General features: G+C 33.9%; 1 protein-coding gene across 24 annotated transcripts in view; it reads left to right on the top strand.

Annotated features, from left to right (window-relative positions):
• The window catches only part of LOC115211100 (rap guanine nucleotide exchange factor 6), a 508151-nt gene that overhangs the window by 434211 nt on the left and 53778 nt on the right, over nucleotides 1-20162 (top strand). For 23 of the 24 annotated variants that reach the window (XM_036502519.1, XM_029779996.2, XM_029779997.2 and 20 more), the window contains 11 exons: nucleotides 2822-3012; nucleotides 4801-4918; nucleotides 5085-5189; nucleotides 9390-9572; nucleotides 10792-10899; nucleotides 13422-13625; nucleotides 14043-14151; nucleotides 16119-16362; nucleotides 18070-18304; nucleotides 18820-18884; nucleotides 19849-19956. In XM_036502519.1, the coding sequence (XP_036358412.1) occupies nucleotides 2822-3012; nucleotides 4801-4918; nucleotides 5085-5189; nucleotides 9390-9572; nucleotides 10792-10899; nucleotides 13422-13625; nucleotides 14043-14151; nucleotides 16119-16362; nucleotides 18070-18304; nucleotides 18820-18884; nucleotides 19849-19956 (1670 nt within the window). The remainder of the gene's footprint in view (nucleotides 1-2821; nucleotides 3013-4800; nucleotides 4919-5084; nucleotides 5190-9389; nucleotides 9573-10791; nucleotides 10900-13421; nucleotides 13626-14042; nucleotides 14152-16118; nucleotides 16363-18069; nucleotides 18305-18819; nucleotides 18885-19848; nucleotides 19957-20162) is intronic. The other variant, XM_036502517.1, reaches the window with a different exon arrangement.

Raw genomic sequence — 20162 nt, 5'->3', positions numbered from 1 at the left:
ATGTGTGTATATTTTTGCCCCCTCACCATTTGACAACTAGTGCCAATTTATCTACGATCCTTAACTGGGCAGTTTGGCAAAAGAGAGTAGTAGAAATAGTAGCAGGCTTAAAATAAGTACTGAGTGCCATTTGATCAACTAACCCCTATAAGGTGATGCTCCAGCATGGCTACAGTCCAATGACCAAATCAAGTAAAAGAGTAAAAGCGGTGGAAATTATGTTGAGTAGAGTAGGAAAATATTTAATTTGGTAGTTTTGAAAATTTATATTTTTGAGTTAAGATTTTGTAAAGCATGGCTGTGTGGTAAGATGTTTGCTTGCCTACCACATGGTCCTGGGTTCAGTCCCACTGCATGTCACCTTGGGCAAGTGTCTTCTGTAATGGCCTAGGGCTGACCAAAGCCTTGTGAATGGATTTGGTAGATGTAAACTCTGTGTTTGACTCTCCTTTTCTTGACACCATGTGACTGTCATGTAAGTAGTGTTATTCATTTCCAATATTCTTTGAGGTGGCAGAATTGTTAGCAGGCCTGGCAAAATGCTTAGTGCCTTTATTTTTATCCATCCTTATGTTCTGAGCTCAAATCCTACCAAGGTTGACTTCACCTTTCATCCTTTTGGGATCAATAAAATTAGTACCAATTGAACATTAGGGCCAATGCAACTGATTTACTCACCCCCTGAAATTGCTGGCTTTGTGCCAAAATTTGAAACCAATATTCTGTGAGATCATGTTTGGGCATGGTGAAATATTACCTTGCTTAGAAATAAACGAGTGTTGGCTACAGGAAGGACCATTGGGTGTAAAAAATCTGCCTCCATACACTCTGACTCATGCTAGCATGGAAAAGTGATGCTAAATTATTGGTTTTGTGGGTGTTTAAAGATAATGGCAAATTATCCCTTTGTTCTGTCAAATTTATTATCTCATGTGGTCATTAAAATGTGCTACCACTTGTTGATGTGTCATTTCTGTGCATATTTAATAAGGATGTTTAATTTTACTTTTATTATTTATTTATTTTATCTCATACCATGAATAATAATCTTTTAAGTCAGATACACTATGAAAAGTTGAAAAAGAGTTAACTGATATTTAACTTAGATTTTGGCACTAGAGATTCTGGCATTTAAAATTCTGTGTCCATTGTTAGAGATGGGAATTTTAATCTTTCTTTTCTTTTTTCTACACTCATCATCATCATCAGCATCATCATCATTTAACGTCCGCTTTCCATGCTGGCATGGGTTGGACAGTTTGACTCAGAACTGGCGAGCCAAATGGCTGCACCAGGCTCCAATCTGATCTGGCAGAGTTTCTACAGCTGGATGCCCTTCCTAACACCAACCACTCCAAGAGAGTAGTGGGTGCTTTTACGTGCCACCGGCACGAGGGCCAGTCAGGCGGTACTGGCAACGGCCACGCTCAAATAGTGTTTTTTACGTGCCACCTGCACAGGAGCCAGTCCAGTCCTGTGTATTCAATTTTTCTAGGTTTTGTTGATACTAGCAACATTATTTAACAAATATTAAAAGCCAAGGAAAGCATCAAACAGTTAAGAATCCCATCAGTGTTACTAATATTACTCTATAGTAAGGTGGTGAGCTGGTAGGATCATTAGCACACTGGACAAAATGATAAGTGGTATTTCGTCTACCTTTATGTTTTGAGTTTATATTTCACTGAGATTGATTTTGGCTTTCATCCTCTTGGGGTTAATAAAATAAGTATTAGTTGGGCAATGGGGTCAATGTAATCAAATTCCCCATCTCTCAAAATTACTGGCCTTGTGCCAAATAAGAATTTTACGTTATAGTTTTTTTCAGGATACTCATATGAAAGAAATCCCTTCATCTCTCTCTCTCTCGTGTATATATATATATATATATATTCTTTTACTTATTTTAGCCATTTGACAGCAGCCATGCTGGAGCACTGCCTGTAGTTGAGCAAAGTGACCCCAGTGCTTATAATTTGTAAACCTAGTACTTATTCTATCAGTCTCTTTCGCCAAATCACTAAGTTACTGGGATATAAAAGGCACCAGCGTTGGTTGTCAAGCAATGTTGGGGGCACACACAAACATATACACACACACACACACACACACACATATATATATATATATATATATATATATATATATATATATACGATGGGCTTTCAGTTTCCGTCTAACAAATCCACTCACAAGGCTTCGGTCAGCTTGAGGCTTTAGTAGCCTCGAGGTGCCACGCAGTGGGACTGAACCTGGAACAGTGTGGTTGGTTAGCAAGCTACTTACCACACAGCCACTCCTGCCCATATATATGGGTTGCTGAACTCTACACGTTTTTTCATTTTCTCTTAGCTTATTTCTCATTCCTTTCTGTTGAAGAGCATAGGCTGAAAACAATAGACTTTTTCATTTTCAAACTAATACACTTGTTTGTTGCTTATATACCTATCAAGGCCTTTTTTCTTTTTTGTTTTTCTATATATATATATGCACACACACACACACTTCTTTACTTTTGCCACATACAGTACACCTTCAGTCTCTTCAGTAACATACCCCATCTACAGTCAGTTGTTTATTTTGCTCTGATTAGAATATCTAGTGTCAAACCAAAGGAAATTACTTACACCCATCGTTATGTAAATTAATGTTTTTCTATTCTACTAGCAATAGTGATGTAGCCATGTTATAAGAGTTAAAAACTTCAGGAGGTTGAATTTTAATTAATTGCTCATTGTTTTTCTTGATGTTATCATATATATTTGGTTATTGTTGTGGCTACATATATCTATCTATATTACCATTCCTTTTTGTTTTACAGGCTTTTGCAAACATGACACTGGCCACACGGCGGGCTCTGTGTGCAGTCATGGTTTATGCACAAGTAAAGGAGGCTGGCACTCAAGTAATGAAAGATGGAGAAATGCTCGACTCTTGGTCTGTGATTCTCAATGGAGAAGTAGAAATTACATACTTAGAGGGGAACAAAAAGATTTTAGCAATGGGAAACAGGTATGTGAAAAATCATATCTAAGTATTTTTTTTTACCTAAAACTTACCTGTCTTTTTCTAAACATTTTCCTGGCATTTTTCATTCTATTTAATCAGACATCCCTTTTAGCTCCATAACAAACTGTTGACATCTGACATGTCTTTAAACAAAAACAGACTATCAATCATAATACTGCTAAGATTGCTGTCTTGTCTTACCTTTGAAACAAATTCAATGTATAAAAATGTTATACAAAATCCAAATTAAAAAAAATTTATATATCATTTACTCGTTCATTGAAGTTAGTATGCTTGGCTGTAATGTTAGGTTCAAATCTATGAAATGCACATATTACATTGACAAAGACTGAAAGAAGCTTATTGCACGTGCACATGTTTACTTTCATACTTCTCTGCAAATTGTTCAGCTGCAAAGGGTGATGTTGTTGCATATCATGTCAACAAATTATCTGCTAGTTTAGTGCCTTTGGAAAACTGCGAAATAAAAGTTACCTCACTTGAAAAACCAGTAAGGATTAATGAAAAGAGCATCAAGCTGTAAAAAATTGCTTCGAGGATATATTTGTCTAATCCATGCTAATATGGAAAAATGGGCATAAAAATGAGGCATTGATAATATGTATTCAAGTGTAAGTGTATGCTTAGATATTCCATAGCCTGTTACTAGTTGAACAAAACAGTGATAGTATTGACATTTCTTGTTGACATTTTAACCGATTACTCTGCACTTTCAGTTGGGGTTGGTGACAAGAACTGGCTGTAAAATCCTGCTTCAAATAAGTCTGTGTCCAGCCTATGCTAGTATGGAAAAATAAATGTTAGGACAAATGAACATCATCTTCATCATCAACATTTAACTTCTCCCAGTGTTAGAAGCATATAAGCAACTCAGCTGGCAAAAATGAGTAGTACCTGTATTTCAAAGGGCCGGCCTTGTCACACTCTGTGTCATGCTGAATCTTCCCGAGAACTACTTTGGGGGTACACGTGCTTGTGGAGGGCTCAGCCACTTACACGTTAATTTCAAGAGCAGGCTATTCCGTTGATTGTATCAGCTGGGACCCTCGTCGTCGCAACCGATGGAGTGCTCCTGTAAAGCAACTGAGAATACAGAACTCGGATGATGTGCCAGTCTGCTACAAGTTGAACTCCCAGCTGCTATTGCTTCTTATTTTCAATTGAGTATATTGTTGCATGTTGAAATAAAATATCTTGTTTAAGGGTACAATGTGCTTTTTGGTCAGGGAATTGAACCTACAACCTTATGTTTGTGAGCTTTACACTAACCTGACCATTAGGTCATGTGCCTTTACATTTTTGCCTGAGAGTAGATCGGATGTAACATGAAATAAAGTGCCTTGTTTGAGGGTACCATATGCTGCTTGGTCTGAGAATTGAACCTACGACCTTATAATTGCGTGCTTAATACTATAACCATAAGGCCATGTGCCTTAACGTTTTTACCTATGTTTGCCTTATGTACCTATGTACATACGGCCATGTACCTATGTTTTACCTAAACCTTAATCTAGTCAAGGAACGTAACTCTGCTTCTCTGTGTTTGAATGACAAAACGAGTTTCACACGTATTTCATGGTTGAATTGGTTTAACAGGAATTGCATCCAACTGTGTAAAACAGTTGTTCCAACTATTCCACTCATGCTAGTTATGGTAAATGGATATGAGAAAAAAAAAATCGATTTCTGTTTAAGTTTCACTTATTGTTGTCAGAATTTTGTTTTATTTATATAAATCAATTTTCTCTCTCTCTCTCTCTCTTTTTCTAGTTTTGGTGTTTCTCCTTCTCTGGATGTACAATTGAATAATGGTGTCATGGTAACCAAAGTTGATGACTGCCAATTTGTCTGCATTGCACAAGATAAATATTATAATATCTTACATGAGGTATGTTCTGTCAGGTTGACAAAAATCTGTTCTTTCTTTTGTTGTTTATATATCAGCATTTGTCTCTGATTTATTATATTAAAAAAAAAGTTTTTTTTCACTGTATTATCATCATCATCATCATTGTCATCATCATTACTAAGGTAGACTTTCATTTTTATACCAGGGTGAAGAAAACACAAGAAAACATGAGGAACAAGGCCAGGTTGTCATGGTTACTGAACACCGTGTATTAGATGGTTTAAACAGAAAGGGACATATTGTTATCCGCGTAAGAATAACTTATTTCATTCAGTTATTTCTGTAATCATTTAATCTTCCATTAATACTTCATTTTATTGTTGTCATCTGAATTAACTGTGATTTCCAACTCAAGTTATTATTACACTATATTTATGTCTGTGCGAATTCAAAATTGTACAACTAACTTTACATTTCCATTAACTTATTTTACACCAGAGTTGTCACTGTGAGATGTGGCATTAGCAGATTTGCATAGAGAAAAATTTTCTTAATGAATATATGGTGTGTGTGTGTGAGTGTACATATATATATATATCCTTGAGTATAATCTGCATTTTTTCCCTAAAATTTAACGATCAAAATCCCTAGTGCGTACTGTAGATGATGTTAAAAATGAAAATTATTTTCTAAGCAATGTCCAAGTCTCAATTTGCTGTCTGGCAATGTTTATTCAGACGCATTTTGTGATGTTGGCCGCGAAAATACCTTAAGCTAAGCCTGAAAGCAATGAAGTCATAAAAAAATCATCCATAACTTGCAATAAGCAACATTTATTAAATGTTATTACTGTTATTTCTTTATTTTCTGCAAACAAAATGCACAAAAAAGCTACACGTTTGCATTATGTTATATATACAATAATAATAAAGGACGTTACCGTATACATTTTTACAAACCAAGGACGTTATGTAGACCTCCTTGACTCAAGTTAGAGAAGGGGTGCGTATTATACACAAGGTTTAGGTTTTTCAGAGGTACAGCCCCCAATAAAAATCTTCTGCATATTATACTCAAGGGCGGACTATACTCGAGGATTTACTGTGTGTGTGCATATATATATGTATATATATATATATATATATATATATATATATATATATATATATATATATTGTACAAGATGAAAACATTGCAATTTTAAGTGAGATTGAACTTTTTAAAATGTCACTTAATGGAGATTTTGAAACAGAGAGAATCACTTCTCTTATAACTGAAAAGATCAAATTAGATTATTTATTCATCTCATTCTCATAGTTTGTGTTGTTCTTCACTCAGAAATAAATTTTGTTAGATACATTTTTACATATTTGTGCATTTACAGAATACACCACCTCTTGTAGATATGATGCTATTTTTATTTGCATTTTTTCCCCCCGACTTTCTGTCTGTTATGGACAATGGTTGGTTTATATTGTTCTATTAGTAGGGCATGTTAAATGATAAAATGATAAAACAAACTTTGCAGTTACTGTAATTTTGTGCTGCTTCTGTGATAAGGAATTCAGTGATAGCTCTGCCATCTATCATTTTCCACATGAGAAAGTTAAATACAATGTTTTGATAAGTGCAATTTCAAAGCTAATTGCATTTACCGAGTCAATCTGGTGATGTTTGTTTGTGCATGCGTGCACTCACTCACTCACTCACTCACACACACACACACACTTATATAAACAGACACACTAATTTATCTGACTAGTCTATGTGTCTATATAGGCTTGTCAGATAAATTTGTATATGAGGTTGTTGGATCTAATTTCCTCATTCTGCTCATATTATTCCTTTGACTGTTATATTATGTAAGGGCATACTACTTTAGCTTTTTGTTTTTATTACTGGCTTCCGAACATGGATTACTGTTACATAACAAGAACTGTATTTGTGTTGGAAAAAGATACCTGGGATGGAAGAATATTATTTGGAAATGCCATAAAATTGAAATAAATTTTAAGATAAAAAGCATGTTCCTAATGTTAATCTCTTAATCTTCTTCAAACTACTTTAAAGAAAAAAATGATAAGGATACATTGAATTAGAATGTGAATTTGGTTTCTTGTTTAACCTCCACCATCTTTTGTAAGTTCCAAAAATTCAGAAACTAAATTTTAAGTATTGTATTTTTATTATCGATCTATAAATATTTTTATTTAAACTTTTTTTTTTATTACTATGTTTTCTAATCTTGCAATATTAGAAGTACAGATCCAAAAAGTTAAGATTTATAAATACAAATATAAAAAGAAGAAAAAAATTACTAAAATCAAGACAAAATAATGAATATAAGAGAGGTCGTCATGACCTCCAATCAGTCGAATCCAAGCAAAATATAAAAGGGTGAATAGAGAATTGATTTAGTGATAATTATAGCTTGTTGGTAAAGATTTAGCCTTGCTGACTGTTCTAATATAATTTTAGAACATAGAATTGGTTGTGTGTGTGTAATATTTAATAATTGAATAATAATCTATTTTAGCCTATAATCTAGCATAAAAGTGTTAAAGAAAGAGTTCTCTAATGATTATTTGACTATACTAGGTGATGTATTTGTTAAACTTAACCTATCTTTTTAGTTATTGTGTTTGTTTGTTCAACTGCTGGTACTTTATTCTCTACTTGTGTACCTGGAAATTTTTCCTTGGGGGTATTTGTTTTATGGAAAGTGAAAGAAACACTCCATATCATCATCGTCATCTTTATCCTTCAAAACTTCCATGCTTCCTGAGATTCGCCAACACTACACCTGATTTTCTCCCCTCCATACACATGCAAGCATGTATCTGACTCATACACTGTTCACTTCCCAGACATTTGTATATTACTGCATATACTTTATACGCACTTTTGACAAGTTGTGGTGCACCTGAGCACTGTATACAATAATTTCATTATTATTATTATTACATTCATTTCCCATGCTGGCATGGATTGTGCAGTTCAACAGGCTCTCACAGATCAGAGAACCATATCCTCCTCCAGTATCTCAGTTGTGGCTTGGTTTCTATGGCTGGATGCCCTTCCTGCTACCAACCACTTTATAAAGCATACAGGGTGCAATTTTTTGTAGCGCTAGCACTAGTGTTGTCATGTCCTCAGCAATTTTAGAGAGTCCTCTTAATCCCTGCATTGTATATGCTTGATTAACCGACTATTTCACTGGGTGTGTTAGGTACCACCAGCACTAGTGAGCTTGCTTCATAATTCACAGAGCAAAAGAATGTTCAAGGTGTGGTGAGATGTTAAAGTATGCAGGACAGATTTATTGTTATAAAAGGGTGGTTGTGCGAGAAGTTACAATATGATGGGAGTGTGCGTGCATACATATGTTTGTGTGGACATTTATAAACTACATTGAGCTACAGTTACAAATGGTGGAGTCCTGGCTGGTGGCTGAGTTTCAGCCTGTGACATTTGTTGATATTTCTTGCCAACACATTGTCTGCTACCTCTGTACTTTAGAATTCCTCTAGAATAAAAAAAAAAAGAAAAAAAATTCCCTTATTTGAAAAGGCAGATAAGGGTTGGTGACAAGAACATCTGGCTATAAAAAATCCTGCTTCAGTCCCCCCCCCCCCAATCTTCACATCTCTTTAGGCCATGCTAGTATGAAAAAAGAGATGTTAAATGAAATTAACTAATGACTGTTTGTGTGTGCTCGAAATATTCTACATTGAAATAGTAGTTTTAGTTTATCTCCATTCAGAATTTAATGTCATTAAGGATGATGATGATATCAATAACTGAAGCCTATTTTTTTTTATTATCAGTTCATTTTATTCTTTATTATCAATTCATTTTAATCTGGCTTAAATTTCTCTCCTCCTGCCTATGATTGTGATTGTTCAAATATTAAAGATACGAAAGATATTCAGATAAGGATTCGTTATGCACTCAGTTTTCCTGATTGCTTGTCACAAATTAACTCTTTTAGCAGGCTGCTGTAAATTTTTAGCTTGGTAGCCTCAAGTAGGAAGAATAGTGGTCACACTGTTATCAAGTACTTAGAATCTGGGGTTCTGATCCTACAACCCTATGTTTGAACCTACAACCTTATGTTTGTGAGCTTTACACTAACCTGACCATTAGGTCATGTGCCTTTACATTTTTACCTGAGAGTAGATCAGATGTAACATGAAATAAAGTGCCTTGTTTGAGGGTACCATATGCTGCTTGGTCTGAGAATTGAACCTACGACCTTATAATTGCATGCTTAATACTATAACCATAAGGCCATGTGCCTTAACATTTTTACCTATGTTTGCCTTATGTTCAGTGCCATTCAATTGGCCATTGCATTATATATACAGATGTTAAAAAAAAAATAAAACACTTTTTTTTTAACATCTGTAACTAGCTTCCTTTATTCTTTGTATTCAATTTTAAAAAAAGTAACCTGTTTAAACTGTAATCTTGTTGTTTTAATCTTATTTTTCTGTATTTTCTACTTCAGGGGACTTCTGAACGTCTGATGCAACATTTAATTGAGGAGGAAAATTCTTCAGTCGACCCTACCTACGTTGAAGACTTCCTTTTAACATATCGTACATTCCTCAGTAGTCCAACATTTCTGGCCAATAAGTTATTGTCTTGGTTCAACAATAATGAACTTGGAAAATCCAATCTCAAGATGAAGGTTATTTCTTGTTTATATTTTTCAAATCTACTGTGTCTCTATATTTTAATCCTTATAAGTTAAAAATGAACACTAACCAAATACTGTATACCGTAAATCCTCTAGTATAATCTGCATTTTTCCCCAAAAAGTAAAGGTCAAAATCCCTAATGTGTACTATAAACAAGGTTAAAAATGAAAAATATTTTCTAAGCAATGTCCGAGTCTCTATTTGCTGTCCGGCAATGTTTATTCAGACGCATATTGTGATGTTGGGTGCGAAAATACCTTAAGCTAAGCCTGAAAGCAATGAAGTTATAAGAGAATCATCTATAACTTGTAGTAAGCAACATTTATTAAAATAAAAGTATTCAGAACACAGAATAACATATAACAAAAACAATTTGCAAACATATTTACATTCTCATAGAACATCACCATTATTGTATTACGCATGCGTGGAAGTGTTTGTTCAACTAGGTGCTGCTGGCTTAATTACACACGACTCGAGTTAGAGAAGGGGTGCGTATTATACACATGGTTTAGGTTTTTCAGAGGTACAACCCCCTAAAAATCCCCTGCGTATTATACTCAAGGGCATACTATACTTGAGAATTTACAGTACTAGTATTTTTAAAACAGTTTGTTTGAGTTTTCCACAAAATATTGTCAGGTCAAATCGAAAACTTACATTTTTCTTATTCAGATGTTTATGGTCCCCACACTCATAGGATCATCTGATCACTGCCTCATAACGTATCACACCAAAATATTCCCCCATAGTTCCACTTTCATACATATTATGATCATTTAAGTGATCAGTTCTGTACTGATTATTGGAGTAAAACAGCTTCATTTTTGGTAAAAATTATTATAACACTGTCTTTAAGTCATTGTTGAATGATGAAAGAGATAAATTGCTCCAATTCCCCTTACGATCAGGGAGGAATGTGGGCTCACTCACTTAGCCAGTGGGGTGGTATCATTTGCAGGCTAAAACAATGCAAAAGTACATTGTTTAGCAATGTGTAGCAACATCTGATAGCCTGGTTGGTCACACGATGTGATCACATACTTTTACAACATTAACCATAATAATGTGTAATGCTTGTTACTAAAAGATTCTTCAAAGATTGTTCTGAATTTTACTAAATAAATTATGATTTTGTTAAAAATACATTTAAGAAACATTGCTCATTGTATTTCATTAATAACCCATCTTGTCTCTTCACTTTTCCAGGTTGCCAGAGTGGTGTTATTGTGGGTGAACAATCATTTCAATGATTTTGAAATGGATGCAGTTATGTGTGAATTTTTGGAGCAATTTGAAAATTTATTGGTCCAAGAGGTAAATTTCATTCACTTTTATAATCAAAAGAAAATATATTTCATCAATTAATCTCAATAGTACTAAAAGTTTTATCTATATTTAAATATCCTTCAAAAATGGTAAAATTCAATTCATTTACATATCTTGATTGATATCCTGTTTACGTCAATTTATTTTTAAGAGAGTTATTATAAGAAAATCTATACAGGGTAATCATTATGAATATTACTGTCATGTAGGGGGTGGAAATAGAAGGTAGAATACATAGCAATTACAGGATCTCCTAAACTTTGGAATCTGCAAATGGTATGATCTGGGTCCCATTGAGTATACCTCTCATTGGGTCAACTAAAATTATCAGGAACTGATAACAAACACTATATACTGTAAACACACACACACACACATTGGAGCTGAAATATTAGAGCAAATGATCTTTGTAAAATGTAAACAAAGCATTTCACTTATGAAATGATTCGTCTGAATGTCCTCTAACCCTGTTTTATAGGAAAACCTCTGCAGGCATATATAATGTAGTAGGATGTGCTGGACATGATAGTATCAACAGTTTCTAACTAATTTTTCTTTTCAATGATAATCATGTTAATATTTATTTCAAGAAGAACCTTTCCCAAGGTCTTATGTTTGAATAAAGAATACATATTCGATTGTTAACTTTGTTATATTTCCTTCATTACAATATATATATATATTTATATATATATATATATTCAATAGAACTCACTTGAATCTTAATTGCTTATATATATATATATATATATATTATATATATATATATATATATATATAAGCAATTAAGATTCAAGTGAGTTCTATTGAATTCACATGAATATGGTACTTAACTTGGATGCACCAGAAATCTATATGGTGTTAACCATACGACAAAGTGGGGTGAATACAAATAGGAAACGGTGAACATGATGCTCTCTTTACCACTTCTTCTTTCTTATTGCTATTACTTTCTCACACTCCCTGTCGGTCATGGCTATTTCTCTCACTACTTTTCCTTCACTGAATTATGATTTTCTCTCCTCTCCCTTCACTTATACTACTCTTTCTCTCACTCCCTCCTACTGCGTGATTTTGGACAAATATATATGTACATCATATATATATATATATATACGCATAAATATATAAAAACACTATGCTCATTATTATTTTAGATGATCCTTCTGTTAGATATAGCTTCATAAGCATTTTATGGTTGGTGAATATGAAACCTGTTTCACAGATAAACTATCTAGTTCGTATTATAGAAACATATGTGAACTTAACATAAAGTACTAATATTTTGAAAATTATTCATTAAACCTTACAATCTCATGTCATCTCAATCATCATCATCATTTGAACATGGACGTTAAATGATGATGATGGTGATTGAGATGACATGAGGTTGTAAGGTTTAATGTATAATTTTCAAAATATTAGTACTTTGTGTTAAATTCACATATATGTTTCTAGAACACGAGCTACATAGACAGTTTATCTGTGAAACCAGTTCCATATTCACCGACCATAAAATGCTTATAAAGCTATATCTAACAACAGAAGGTAGAATACATATCAATTATAAGATCTACTAAACTTGGGAATCTGCAAGTGGTATGAAAAATATTTTTCTTGTAGACATGGTTTCATCATCCACAGATGTTTGACTCTATTCTAAAATTATTGAAGAATACAAAAGAATATTATAAAGAAAATTTCATTGTATAAATTTTTAATGCTATGATTTTTTCTGCTAACATTTAATACTTCTAAGCTGCATTAAGATATTAATACTGTAAAGCTGTATCATTGTCTTTGTCAGTGTTATCTTATTCTGCTACTTATTGGTGTAGTATTACCTCTAATGGATATTTGCGAAATTCTTAAATGTACAGAAGGGGATGGAGAAGATTGTCAGAATTGTTAGAAGATTGGATAAAATGCCTTGCAACACTTTTCTGGTTCTTTATATTTTGAGTTCAAATCTCACCAAGATCAGTTTTGCCTTGCATCCATCCGAGTATCAGTTTAGTGCATGAATGCAACTCTCTCCTCCAAATTTCCAGCCTTGTACATCTACTAGAAACAATTTTGACCACACAGCTGTAGCTCAAGCCAACAAGCATTATGCATTTTCTAAAAATAGCAACCAAATCTCCCTCAACTTGGTCTTCAAAAAGAAAGGACACCCAAAATAACATAGTTATGATGTTTGAAGGATAAATAAGACAGAATGGTCATAAGAGGAATGCTTTTGATTATAGATATACTTGCTCAATCAAGTCTGGTTTTTCACAATATAACCTGATATTGTTTTGTGTTTGATCCATATCTTTGCTGGTGAAATAGAGCTATGATTGAAAATAAAAATTAATTGGTAACTTTGAATAGGTATCTATTCAGTACCTAGAAATATTATAAAAAATATAAGCCAAAAGGATTACCTTAATTGAAATTAAATTTGCCTTAAGCACTTTTGATAATTTTTGATGATTGTGTAATATCTTTACTTTTATACTTTTCAGAAAATGAATAGTCAACTGCATCTTTTGGAGTTAGCATGTTCCAGCAAAGCACACCCAAGAACAGTAACACTAACGCGAGCAACCAGAGAAGAGATTTTAAATTTTCTCATTATTGGTGGACTAGAAAGAGGTGCTGGAATCTTTGTAACACAGGTTGAGAAAGGATCAAAAGCCTATGATGCTGGTCTGAAAAGAGGGGACCAGGTATGATAGTATTATTTGTCTATGTAACCCCTTACTTTTTAAATTTGATACCCTTTATCTTTTATTTGTTACTGTGGTCAAGTTGGGTCACTGCCTGGAAAGGTTTTTAGTTGACCAAATCGATCCCAGTAATATTTTTAAAGTCTGGTACTTCTACAGGGCTTTCTTGTCAAAGCACTAAGTTACAGTGACATAATTAAACCAATACTGACTATTAAGTGGTGGTGGTGGGGACACGAACAGACAAAGACATTTACATGCTTGCACACACACACACACACACACACTGGGATTCCACACAGTTTCCATCTTTCAAATATTCTCTGAATGAGATATTTTGGTTATAAATGAAATATTTCTGATGATGAGGATTTATAACTTGGTAATACTGTTTTGTTTGTTTACTTTTCGTTTCAGATTTTAGAAGTAAATGGTGTCAACTTTATTAATGTACCTCACAGTAAAGCACTTGAAATATTAAAAGGGGCCACTCATTTATCTATCACTGTAAAATCAAATCTTTTGGGTAAGCCATCAACCTTGTTTTAGTTTCCATTTGTGTTATTATTTTGGCTGCATAGTTAATATCACTAAATATTAAAATTATTTCTACTATATTAAATCTTAAACAAAAAAAAACAACCTCTCTCCTCTTTATTTGTGTGCCATTTGTTTTTAGTGTAGTTTAACCCTTTAGCATCTAAACCAACCATATCTGGCCAAAATAATCTACCTGTTTTATTGTTGAAACTTGTCTGATCAAGCCTTTCACATCTACCTTACAATGTCATCCTAAAAATAGACCATCACACCATCAAAATCTCAAAGCTATGAGATAATACATGATTAATTCAAGATAATCTTATTAAATACGCATTATATGTGACAGAGTAATCTGAATGCTAAAGGGTTAAGATATATTTTGCATTTTACTTAGGGTATGTCTTGTGTTTAAGATCATGTTTTCCTTAACAGTACGTTCTTTTCTTCAATAATTCGTAAAATGTTTTCTATCATAAAATAGCAAAAAATTGACAATTTGTTTACATATATTATCATCATTATTATTGTAAATATCTTGGTTTGAATGTTAATTTTCCTGACTATTATCACAATATATCCTGTAACAATGTGATGGGGGAGAAATGTTGTTTTATGTTTGCTTTGCAAAGTATAAAAATGTTAATGGAGAGACTTAGTTTTGTTGTGATGGCTGATGTAAGATGTGGATTCCTTGTCTTTGTTCCTTTACAGCCTGCTACTGAATAACAAATTGAAGTGCCTGGCTAATTGCTGGATGATTGTGTTTATTTGTAATTGAAAAGATAAGAGAAGTTGTTTTATTTTCAGTTAACTAAATACGGATGAACATTTATATAATGCTTTACATCATCATTTTACATCCACTTTTCATGCTAGCATGTGTTGGAGAGTCATCACGGCTTGAATAATTTTGTAATAGCCCACTATACAGTATACATTGTGTACATTCTCATAGAATCAAGACTAAAATGGTCGATAAGTTCTCAGCAAAACAGGCATAAAATGACCTCACAACCCTAAGTTTTCTCTACTCATTTGCCAAACACTTTACCCTGTGTACTGGGTGCATTTTGGGGGACATTAGCACTAGAAATTGAATAGCTCACCAGTCACTCTAGAGGGGATGTTGCGTTTTATTTTATGGCACTTGTACAGAAGTTGGAGCCCTTTTATTCAGAAAATATAGGAGGACTAAGTATATTTAAGACCTGTAAACCAGGAAGGAGAAAAAGAGAGAGGGAGAGCAATAACAGTAAAATGGACAGAAATTGCAAGAGTGTAGGGGTTAGAAAGTACTTTGTATCCTAGGCAACTACATTTGCACAGGTGACTGAGGAGGGGAATAGGAAAGAGAGCGATGGCAGCAGATAGACCAGAATGGGTGGGTGAAAAGAGCAAGAGTATAATGGAGTAGGTAGGATTATTTAGGAAGGAGTTAAGAAGGATGATGAGAGTGATCGATAAAAGCAGAGGTGGACAAAGATAAGAGTAGGTGATGAGTGATGCATGGCAAAAGAAATGGCCTGGAGGAGAATGAGTTATCGCTGGCAGTACAGAAAGAGCAAAGTTAGTGTAATGGGTATAGAAAGTGTGATGCAATCTCTTCTACATCTCCTAAGGATGTGAGAGTGTGGTAGAGAGATGAGAATAATCCAATGCAATCCATTATACTTTGGTCAAGCAGAGGTTGACCAAAGTATAAGGGATTGCATTGGATTATTTTAGTGTAGTTTAACCCTTTAGCACCTAAACCAGCCATATCTGGCCAAAATAATCTACCTGTTTTATTGTTGAAACTGGCCTGATCAAGCCTTTCACATCTACCTTACAATGTTATCCTAAAAATAGAGCATCATACCATCAAAGAGTCAGAGTGAATGAGGATGATGTGACATGCAATTCTGTTCAGTTCATCCAAATTATATATATTTGTTGTTGTTTGCATTTCAGAATTTAGAGAACTTCTAACTGAAAAGAAACGATCCAGTGGCTCGAAAGATGAGCCAATTAAATTGTATACAGATCACAAACAGAGGCTTTCAGCACCTGACTTAGAAGCATCTTTGGCTCCAGCCATTTCTTCTGTGAAAGAGAAGAAAAATGACAAGAAAGAAAGAGGTTTTATGACAATGACTTATAAGCCGAAGATCCGGAAGGCTTTGATGAAAATGAATTTCATCCCAAAGCTAAACAGGTTTGTGTAGCACTTTATCTTTGTGAGAAATATTATCTTTAAGAAGCCTCATCTTATATGTATATGCATCTTTGTCTTTAAAGTAGAATCATTTGGTATGAAAGGTGGAATGTGACTGAAAAACCAATTCACTACAAACTACTTGATGAAAAAATGTATACAGAGAAGATGGAATTAACTAAGCTCCAAATTCCTCGGGTGTCATCATCATCATTGTTTGACTGTGGTCGAGACAATGGAATTTACCATGCTACGCCAGACTTCACGGTCCATCATGGCATTACGGAGGTCCTGTTGCTGGATGCCTGTATCCTAGGAGATTACATCAGGGTAGGAGAATGTGCGTCCTCTGGCATTGCGAGTAGATGGCTTCCAGAGGAGGAGAGTAGAAATGACCTCTTTTTCAGCTCTACAACAATGTCCAGCAAACTGGACTCTCCTACCTTTCACAAGAGATGACACAGGTGGTAGTTTCCCGTAATATTAATAAGTTTTAGGACATCTCTATTAGAAGTCTAACATGTGCGTATACAGGATGAAACTGCTCTACAAACTTGTTTCGATTAATAAAGAATAGTGTATACCTAGGCTGCACCACTTTATCTTGGATTTTTTGAGATGTTGATTAGAAATTGTCACAAGATAATTGAAAATAAGTAAGATAATTTATTTTCTTACAAGAAATTTTAAAGAAAAGCTGAAAATTCAAAGAATTATTCACCATTTAATTGTATGTGCGTAACTTAATTATTTCACCTCTGTATAAAGAAAATTGTTGAAACATGTCAACAAATTGTGATTTTAAATTGTGTGCAGTTAAATTTTAAAATCTTCTTTCTTTCTGGCATGGGGTTGAATAGATCTACAATACAGTGTCTCCACAGTATATCTGTCTCTTTTTGGATCACATCTCCAAAGTTCAAGAATTCAATGTATTCAGTCTAATTTTGATAACAGCTTCTCAATAACATTTGAGTATACCTCACTGTCAACAATCCCTGACCCTTATACATTTATTTGTATTATATGTCACTACAAGCATATCTGTCTGTATATGGTTTACTCTTATTGAAAAACATGTTTGACACTCATTCATTTAAATAAATATTATAAAATTAACCCTTCAACATTTAAACCAGCCATCATCATCATCATCGTTTAACGTCCATTCTCCATGCTAGCATGGGTTGGACGGTTTGACCGGGGATCTGGGAAGCCAGAAGGCTGCACCAGGCTCCAGTCTGATCTGGCAGTGTTTCTACAGCTGGATGCCCTTCCTAACGCCAACCACTCCGTGAGTGTAGTGGGTATTTTTTACGTGCCACCTGCACAGGTGCCAGGCGAGGCTGGCAACGGCCACGATCAGATTGGTGCATTTTACGTGCCACCGGCATGGAAGCCAGTCGAGGTGACGCTGGCTTCGGCCACGATTCGGATAGTGCTTTTTACGTACCACCGGCACGGCCAAAATATTCTCTCTGTTTCATGTTTGTCATTTTTAAATTGAACAATCAATTCATTGGAATCTTGAAGAATGTAATGCATGCTAAAGGGTTAAATGTTTTATATTTCACTCATTTCTCTTCCCTGACTGCAAAGTCTTTCAGTTATTTTCAAGTGAATGAAATACACAGTTCATATGAACAATTTCGAAATTGATATTCATTCAGTCCATGACTGATTTTAATCTCATTGCTTTTCTTTCAGCAGTGATAACAGTATGAACCATTCAGATGAAAGCTTATATACAAAACCTTCTCGCAAGTCTTCCACGTCATCTTCTACCTCATCATCAACTGCTGGAATGTCTAGCCATCTGTCTATCAGCAACCCTGATTTATCAGTTTCTGGTTTAACAGATGATCCAAAGACAGACTTTCCGGACCATGTCCTTAAAATCTATCGCTCGGATCAATCCTTCAAATATCTTACAGTTTACCGGGTAAGTTTCAGTCTTGATTCATATCTTTATATATAAAAGTCAAGTTGTGTGTCTGTCTCCTACGATTTAGATTCCTAACTACTCTCAAATTTTGCGGTGCATTTTAATCAAAACCGGGTATCTTATAGTCGTGATTCATATCGAGCCCTTCTGGGTATTAGCGCGCGTCTATGATGAGTCTACGATTTAAAAAAAAATTTACCATAATTTTTTTCCATTTTAATGCATTTTTTTCGTTATTATATAAGAGAAGTAACTCTCTAAAAATGTCTACGATGAGTCAACGATTTAAAAAAAAATTTACCATCATTTTTTCCCCATTTTTAATGCATTTTTTTGCTAATTTTTGGCTATAACTCTCTAAAAATGCTTATATAGTTATTTCCCTTACAAACCCGAGCAACGCTGGGCGATACTGCTAGTTTAGAATAATTTTATTTAAAAATTATCTTTTTATTAATTTCAATTAAAAAAAAAAAATGATTAATTAAATTCATTTATTTAATGATCTACAGGAAACTGATTCAAGAACTGTTGTGATGCTGGCATTGCAAGAGTTTGGGATTACTGACCCAAGTCGGTGAGTTTTTGTTTTCTTTTTCTTTATTCCAACTAACGAAAGTAGAACAAGTTTGTTTGGTTTTGGTAACTTCAATAGTAACATTAGTGTGTGTGTCTGTGTGTTTTGAAGTTTATGGTGTAAAAGAGCTGGGCAAGGTTCATGTAAGTAGTAATTAAATTGAATTATATTAATATTTGGACTGACCTATGGATAGGGAGTAAACTCCAGGGGTATGTAGTTCTAAAGAAGGATTTGCCAAATGTTTGTGGATAAAATAGGGAGGAGATAAGTAAAAATGTGACAAAGAAGGAATATTTTCTATAATTGGTAGATAAGAATTGAATGGAATGGATGGTTCAGTTTCTATTTGATTTTATTTTGATTCTATTGTAGGGGAAAAATGTTATAACTTTTCAAATTAGGACTGAACAAAAATAGACCTAAAATTTTTTTATCATATTCATATATATATATATATATAATATATATATATATACATATACATAGGTGCAGGCATGGTTGTGGTAAGAAGCTTGCTTCCCAGCCATGTGGTTCTGGGTTCAGTCCTGCTGCATGGCACCTTGGGCAATTGTCTTCTACTATAGTCTCGAACCAAAATCTTGTGAATGGATTGGTAGACGGAAACTCAAAGAAGCCTTTAGCATTATATATATAATTATTATTATTTTGGTCAAGTCAATCTCTTGCTACTCTAGGTTTCAACTGTAGGTACTCAATCATAACTCGTCTGAAGATCTTGTGTACCCACAAATACTGAGTAGCAACAGATAAAATATATCATTAATCTCTATAGTATAAATGGATATGTATACAATATAATCAAAACCAATTATAATGAATTTATTATGTACATATTTCCCCCTCTTCGATTAAAAACTGTTTGAATTGTTGAACAGTTTATTATGGACACATCATAGATTTTGAATTCAAATATAAATATGCTCTCCTTTGTTTTATACAGAAATTATTGCTTGTGTGAAGTAACAGTAACTCCTGAAGGGTTAACTAAACAGAAAAGGTTACCAGAACAATTACAAAATCTCCATGAAAAACTTGGACTTAACAGCAGGTAAATAATTGTAAACATCTGTAATATTTTCTTAATTAACATTTTAGTGTGTCTTTAATTGAAGGGAATAGAACAATAATTTACCTTACTATATTATTATTATCATTACTATTATTATTATTATTATAATGAAATAATAATTATTATTGTTATTGATGAGGAGGAGGTGGTGGTGGTAGAATTGTTAGCATGCTGGATGGAATGCT

This window comes from Octopus sinensis, linkage group LG4 (genome assembly GCF_006345805.1).
Source record: "Octopus sinensis linkage group LG4, ASM634580v1, whole genome shotgun sequence".
Taxonomy (NCBI): domain Eukaryota; kingdom Metazoa; phylum Mollusca; class Cephalopoda; order Octopoda; family Octopodidae; genus Octopus; species Octopus sinensis.
Note: the sequence above shows the minus strand (reverse complement) of the source record. Positions and strands in the feature narration are given on the sequence as shown.